Below are 7,830 nucleotides of genomic sequence, written 5' to 3'. Positions count from 1 at the left end.
CACACACACACACACACACACACACACACACACACACACACACACAATGGAAATTCCCATAAAGAGACCAGAAAAGGGAGGCTTTCAATTTCCTTTAGACATGCAGTCTGACTTCTTTCTTTTCTTTGCCACCTGATTCCTATGAGGTTATAGACACAGGACTGTGGTTAAGCATTCAATGGTACCTTTTCAGGATGTTGATGGTGCTTATATGAACAAGATGGACATGGAGGCCCAAGACAAATCCTTGGCAGAGGAGATAGACTTTCTCCGGATGTTATATGATATGGTAAGGAACACGTGTGTGTGTGTATACACACACACACACATGTATTCCAGGTAGAAAAAAAGTATTTGCATGTATATTAAATATATGCATATAAATATATACATATACACATATTTCCTACCTGGAGATGGAGAAGAGGAAGGGAACATGGTTCACAGAAAAAGCACCGGAGTCAGGGAATTTGAGTTCAAAGCCTATCTATCCGTTTGTTACCTATGTGACCTTGCATAAGTTCCTTGCACAGCTCTCTGGGCCTCATTTTCTAAAGCTGTAAAATAAAGAGATTGGAATAGTTGGCTTCTAAAACCATTCCAGCTCTAAATCTGTGATTCTGAGATCTTAATGAATGAGGCTATAATCTGCATGATACCCAGGGAACACCATCTTCTCAGTATAGATTATCTCCAAGCAGGTACTTAAGAAATCCCTGGGAGGATATCTTGAACCCTTCCTGTGCTTTGTTCTGAGAGCCTTTCCCTCAAGGTAGGACAACTTCTACCTTGTCAGAACACCAGGATGTCAGAATACTGGGCATCATCCTGGAAAACTCAGACCCAGCCACTTCTTCCAGTCACTGGCCTTTGGAGGAGTTTCACTCTAAGCTTCTTTGACTCCTGAGTCAGAGGGAGGAAAGATGCAGGGTGTAGAAGGTCTTATCCTGAGCAGTGACTGAGAAGAAAGGAAAGCTTCAAGGCAGGTAAAAGCAAAAATATATGGGTATCACTGTAGTTTAATGCAAATCATATTCCCTTGTGAATCCCAAGACCTGTGCATAGAAATGACCCTTAGGAATAGATGATGGGAACTTTTATTTTAATCCCAAATGTCCGAAGTCTATCTCCTCCTAACAATGATAATAGTAATAAAAATAATGAGAAGAATGACAACTGACATTTATCAATTTAAACTATCAAGTGCTTTATATCTATTTCATTTTAGCCAACATCCCAGAAAGTTTCTCTGAGCATTTTTGAGACAATGAAGGGACTAGAAATCTTTTTTAAAATTTATTTTATTTGTAATTTATGGAATAAAACAAGCATTTCTATAACATGGTATAATAAAATCATGATTGCACATGAAACTGCAAATTTATTACTTACAGCTTACTATTCCTTTTAAATATATAATAGTTATCATGTAAATTTCCTTTTTTTTTCCCTCCCCCCCACGCTAGAGATGGTTACCATTAAACACAAATAGGCATAGCTATGTAAAATTGTTCTTTACATAATTTTGTTTATCAATACTTTCTCTGGACTAGAAATGTCAAAGGATGACCTTCTGACAGAAAGTCATGAACTCAGCATGCAGAACGAGACATATTCTTTGTACATGGTCAATGTGGAAATTTGCAAGACGATTTATATTTGCTACAAGTATTTTGCTATTGTTTTTCTTTTTTTGAGTAAGGGGTGGTGCAGAGGAAAGAAAAACAGAATTTTGTTCATTGGAAAAAATTAAAATCTAAAGGAGAAACATGTATTCGTAGGTATCTGAGATTAGATTTTTTAGTCAAGACTGCATGACCATCTGTCAGGAATGTTACTAGGTTTGAGGATAAACTCCAGGACCTCTAGGTCCTTTCTGGTTACGAGAAGCTAAGACCTTGGGCTTTCTGGCTTGGCAGGAGTCGCACCAGATGCAGACCCAGATCTCAGACACTTCCGTGGTGCTTTCTATGGACAACAGCCGAAGCCTAGACCTTGACAGTATCATCGCTGAGGTAAAAGCCCAGTATGAGGAAATCGCCAAACACAGCCGGGCAGAGGCAGAGTCTTGGTACCAGACCAAGGTAAGTAGCGGATGTTTCAGGGTTCTAGCGCATCATCTCCTTCATAGCTTTCACGATAATGAAGCCACAATACGTAGATGACTAATGTAACTCCTTTGGAATATGGGACCCCTTACTTCCATGACAATGTTTGAAAACATTCTCACCAAAGGCAACCCAATGAGACACCTTCATTGGGTTATGCAATTCAGATATGAGTGGCACATAATTGTCCATGATGACAGTAAATTGTCTTTAAGTTGTTGGGAGCTAGACTCCTATGAGTGGTGGCACTATATCGTACATGCTATCTAAAAGCACAGAGGAAATAAGGACATAGTTTATGACCTGCTAATAGTCAGGCTGAAGTAAAGTAAGGAAAGGACAGAAATGGGAATCAACCAACCAATCAACAAATGTTTATTAAGCACCTACTGTATACCAGATACCATGCTAGGCAATAAGAATACAAGCGTATTTTTAAAAGGCTCACATGAAAAAATGGAAAAGTAGAGAGTGGTTATAATGAATGAGTCTCTTGTGGCTCTAGTATGAGGAGCTTCAGGTCACAGCTGGACACCATGGGGATGACCTCCGCAACACCAAGCATGAAATTGCCGAGATGAATCGGGTGATCCAGAGGCTGAAAGCTGAGATTGACAGCGCCAAGAAGCAGGTAAGGTCTTAGATGCTGCAAAAGAACCCCTGGCCCACTGGTCAGCAGTACGTACAAATTGAACCTCAGTGCAGCCCCCAGGGCTGGATCTCCACGCCACAGGTCATTCCTAAAGAACAGCACGATGGTGGATAGGACTCACTCATAGCCACTTGTTTCTGCTCTCCCTTAAATTGTACAAGGTTTTCGAGTTGGCTGGGGAAAATCTCCCAAATATTGGAGACAAAATCAAGTCATATTTTTTCTATCCTTTTTGGGCTAATGCAATTTGATTCAAAATAAGCAATAATCAAATACCTGTTAGACTAAATAAAAATTTCGTTACCTTTGAGTATCTTATATTTTACTAGAAAAATCACAAAAAGGGCAGATTTAAGATTCCCATAAGTTCCTGCAAAAAAAGGATGTTTTCTTTCAGGAGTTATCCTAATCTGCTTATGGGATTTTCATTCAAGAAGTATGAGAGGCTTTGTGAGTTATGTATAAAGTAAATCAGTGTGCTCTTGTGAAATGAGTGCGAGTCTGGGAAATAAGGGATCCAGAGTGCAATCTCAGCTTGTCCAGTAACTTGTTCTGATACCTTAGCTAAGTCATTCACCTTCCTAGGCTTCAGTTTCCTTGATTGCAAAACAAAGGGGTTAGACTGCCTTTTTTTTAAAGGTCTCACGTAGCTCTGAAACAGGTCCCTGTTCTCCCCACAGTGTGCCAATTTGCAGACAGCCATCGCTGAAGCTGAACAGCGTGGTGAGATGGCGCTCAAGGATGCCCGAGCCAAGCTAGTAGACCTTGAAGATGCCCTGCAGAAGGCCAAACAAGACATGGCACGTCAGCTTCGGGAGTACCAAGAGCTGCTGAACGTCAAGCTGGTCCTGGATATCGAGATTGCCACCTACAGGAAGCTACTGGAAGGAGAAGAATGCAGGTGGGAGCACCTAAAACCATGTTTGTCCCCAAGGCAGGCTGGACATCACCTGCTAATGCCTGGTGACTAAGCAGAGTTTCCAAGGATTCAGGTCTATGCAGCTCTTCTGGAATTAATACCCATGTACGCAGGCCAGTCAGTGACTAATACCAACAGTATGTTTTTTATTCCCTGAGTCCCTTCTAAGGGAAAAAGCTGGGGCTGAATTCTGTTCTTGATGCCAGGCTGATTTCTTCTTAACTCTTCAAACCTGGTTTCAACATGGCACAGAATCCAGGCCTCACCTTGGACCTAATAACTGGCTCTTATGAAAGGAAAAATAGATTTTTTCCTGGTTGTCTGACAAGTTTCTAGATGTGGGAGGCAGCAAGTGTGGAAAGAACACTGGGATGGAAACCAAGAGACAAAGGCTCCAGCTCAGCTCATGCCACTGCCACCTGTGTGGCACTCCCTCTTCCTTGGCCTCAATCATTTTATCAATAAAATTGGGTGGGGTCTGGATGAGAGTGGAGTAATAATGCTCTAGAATTCTAAGCTCTAGCCTCTAGGAGGCTGATGCAAAGGAACCCCTTAACGTTCTCATACAGGACCACCCCTATCACTAAAATAAGGGTGTAAACCATTTCATATCAGGTTTTCCAGAATGAAAAGGAGCTGTAGTGTGTCTAGTAAGTCTGGTAAGACTGTAGTGACAGGCGCAGAAATGACATCCTCCTGTGAACGGTAACACACAGAGTAAATCCAAAGAAACAATGACACGGAAGGGTGACCAGTGGAAGAAGAGACTTAAGGAGGTCTTTGTTTATAAAGGGGAAGGGAGGAGGGAGCGAATAAGCTTTTATATATCAGGCACTATGCTGAGCATTTTGTTAGCATTCTCTCCTATAATCAAAAGAATCACAAGCTGGTTTTTTTCAAAATGAAATAATGGGCCCCATTATATAGGAAGCACTTGTAATTTACTTCTGGAACTTTGTTATTGCTCAGTGTTCACCTAAAGATATTATACCAGCCTGAACATTAGCCAAATACCTGACAATAGCTCATTAAGACAAAAGGTTCCCTTCTTATGTGATGGGTTTTACCTTCTTACCTTCTGCGTTGATGCCAACATATGACTAATGATCCTTTCCATAAGGTGTTTGATGAGTTTTTAGGAAAATAAAATTCCATTGCCCAAATCACTGCTTTTCCTTTTATGTCTCCAATCCACACATTATTTCAATGATTGTATGATTATTATTGTAATTTTAGTTGCAATTGCTATTATTTGGGTCATTCTAAAAGGCCGCCATCTGCTGAACACAAGATAATAACCTTTCTCTCTTTTGTTCTTCTCAGGTTGAGTGGAGAGGGAGTTGCACCAGTTAATATCTGTGAGTATAATCTCTTTTGATATTGTAGTAAATTCCAATCCTTTGCACCAGTTTAAGAGATGGTGGTGGAGTCTATTAGCCAGTTAATTAATTTGCACAGGGTTTTCATTTTGCAATTTTTGTTGCTGCCCTGAAGGTTAGGAGGGTTTGCAAAAGTCCGTATGTTGTAGGTGCCATGCAGAGAGGCGGAAAGAATGCTGTCTTTGGAATCCAAAGACCTGGATTCTGTTCCTGGTTCAATCCCTGATCTAACCATGCTGAATTTCAGCTTTGTCACCTGTAAAATGGGACTAATCACACTTGCCTTAGGGGTGTTCTAAGGATATCATAAGACAAACTGTTTATAAAGTGCTTTATAAATGGGAAAACACGAAATAAAGCTCACCTATCCCGAGGCACTATGGTGGAGCTGAAGGAGTTTTATATCTGGGGTTAAATAGGTCTGGGTTCAAATCCCACCTCTGACACTTACCAGTTGTGTGACCATAGCCAATTCAATGAACGTTTCTGAGCCTCAGTTTCCTTGATGGTGAAATGGGCATAGCAATACATCTAGGATGCAACCCCCACAGGATTGTTATGAGGTTCAAGTGCTTGTAAGGCACTTTTCAAGATTTAAAGTGCCATCTCAATGTCTATTATACCTGTTATTTTTATTTAAATAGTTTTATTATTTATTTTAAAATAATATTTTTAATTATTTAAACTCATTATCAATATTATTTACTAATAAATAATTATTATTTTGCTTATTTAAAATAATTATAACTTACATGATTATTTAATAATAAATAATTCTTATTTTAAAAGTAACTGATTCTTTTACCCCCACATGCACTGGAAGGTGGAATTCTTTAGCACCAAGATATCTTATCTGGAATCCTTTGTACCACCATAGAGTCTTAGCCTATAGCTAGTTGATATTAGATGTCTTCCATCCTAGAATCAGAATAATAGATGAGTAAAAATCTGATGAGTAAATAAATAGATGAGTAAATAATAGATGAGTAAATACCTTTTAGCCTGGACCCTATGAGATTCAGTTCCAGCTTAGACCTTTTTTCCATAGAAGTCAAAGTAGGGTTCAAGGATTTTTAGAACAAGAGGCATCTTGGCTTCTGGATGCTTGCCCAAATGTCCTTAAAGAGTAAACTGATTCTGATCTTCTCTTTTTCCTTCGGCAGCTGTGGTCACCTCGACTGTCTCCGGCGGCTATGGCAGTGGTGTTGGTGGAACCAGCCTGGGTTTGGGTGGGGGTACCAGCTATTCCTACACCACAAGTGGTGGGCACAGCCTAGGCGGAGGGTTGGGGAGCACTGGCTTCAGCACTAGTAGTGGCCGAGGTCTGGGAGGCAGTAATTCCAGCGTTAAGTTTGTTTCTACCACCTCCTCTAGAAAGAGCTACAAGCATTAGATGCCCTCCATCAATATCCCCCCCACCAATTTCACTTCGTTCTGGATCTTGGCCTAGCCTTCTTACTGCTGCCCACATTCAGGCATCATCTCTCCATCACAGATGCCTAGGTAAACTTTCAGTATTCTTTTCTCTCCCTTGCCAGCCAGTCAAGCTACCCATTTGATATACCTTTGATGCTGCTGAGGATCTGGGAGTCACAACCATATCTTGGCCTCCAATCCCTAGCCTAGCCATGGGTTCTCAGATAAGTCTTATCCTATTCACAGAATTCTACTTAGCTCTGCTGTCCAAGGTACAGTGTCCAAAGCCTCTCTCTTTCAAGACAATTCAGTTCAATAAGCCTTTGCTATGTGCAAGAAACAGTGCTGATTCCTGAGATGTCCAAGTCCCACTTCAGCTTAAGAAAATTCCCTTAATGCTTCTTCACATGCAAGAAGATAGGGGGATTTGAGTTCTGATGCCATTTCTCCAAGGTCATTTCCACAAGTGCTTTCAGATGAGTTCCTCTCCTAGGAGCAGTGACTTGCTGAGACAACCAATGTCATTTTTTTGGCCACCCCATCCTGTGGTGTATATGTAAGCTGCTCCCTGAGGGTATTAACTCCTTCCTCTTCCTTCTAGGAAATTGTCTATTAAAATGCATGTATAACTTATATAGGCTCTTGAATTCTGTTTGGATGGTGAAAGGCACCAAAGAGAAACTAAGGTGTAGATCGACTGCTCATTCTAAGACCCAAGGACCATCTAGATAGTTGATATCCTACTTTCTCTTCCAATACATGAAGGGTTCAGAAGAGAAGGAGGAGAGAGATGTGGATGGAGAGAGAAGGGGAGGGTTATTTCTGGGAAAGGGAATGATTGTTGTAAAGGTCATTCTTTTCTCTTATTCACATATTCCTCATCCCACCCTTGCTATTTTTCTGGTTCCCCATCTCTCACTGAAGATGGCATTGTCCTAGACTAGAGACCCTGCTCCCATTTCACAATGCCTTCCAGGTTAAGGGCAGGATTCTCTTCCCCTCCCAAAAAGAAAATATGTTCCACAACAGCTGATGTAGGGTGGCCCAACCCTCTACTCCAGAGAGGCAGCAAAGGGACAGATTGTTCCAAGACAGCTTCCAACATGCCAACAGGAGCAGAGAAATAATAGGTCAGGGAAAAGAGTTAAAAGCCATCCCCAGGGGCAAAGTTTTCACAAAAGAGAGAGCTTAGGTCCTTAATTATTAGATATATCCTGGAATCTAGCAAATTCCTGAATTTACAAGCTTCCCAGACCCTTTCATTAGGGCTTGGCCAAAGGTGTGGCTAAAATGGAATAGCCTCCAGGATAGTGGTAGTAGTGATGGAGAGGGGGCTGTAGTCAAAATGGTCTCTAA

General features: G+C 41.0%; 1 protein-coding gene across 1 annotated transcript in view; it reads left to right on the top strand.

Moving 5' to 3' along the window:
- Positions 1 to 7,099, top strand: part of LOC138171623 (keratin, type II cytoskeletal 75-like) — a 13,932-nt gene extending 6,833 nt beyond the window's left edge. Inside the window, exons 4-9 of the mRNA XM_069101160.1 lie at positions 194 to 289; positions 1,920 to 2,084; positions 2,614 to 2,739; positions 3,441 to 3,661; positions 5,003 to 5,037; positions 6,222 to 7,099. Coding sequence (XP_068957261.1) covers positions 194 to 289; positions 1,920 to 2,084; positions 2,614 to 2,739; positions 3,441 to 3,661; positions 5,003 to 5,037; positions 6,222 to 6,451 — 873 coding nt within the window. The 3' untranslated portion in view covers positions 6,452 to 7,099. The remainder of the gene's footprint in view (positions 1 to 193; positions 290 to 1,919; positions 2,085 to 2,613; positions 2,740 to 3,440; positions 3,662 to 5,002; positions 5,038 to 6,221) is intronic.
- Positions 7,100 to 7,830: the final 731 nt, after the last annotated feature.

Source organism: Petaurus breviceps, unplaced genomic scaffold (assembly GCF_028583685.1).
Source record: "Petaurus breviceps papuanus isolate PSGF00001 unplaced genomic scaffold, PetGlider_PUasm1.0 454, whole genome shotgun sequence".
Lineage (NCBI taxonomy): Eukaryota > Metazoa > Chordata > Mammalia > Diprotodontia > Petauridae > Petaurus > Petaurus breviceps.
This window is presented reverse-complemented; position numbering and strand designations above follow the sequence as displayed.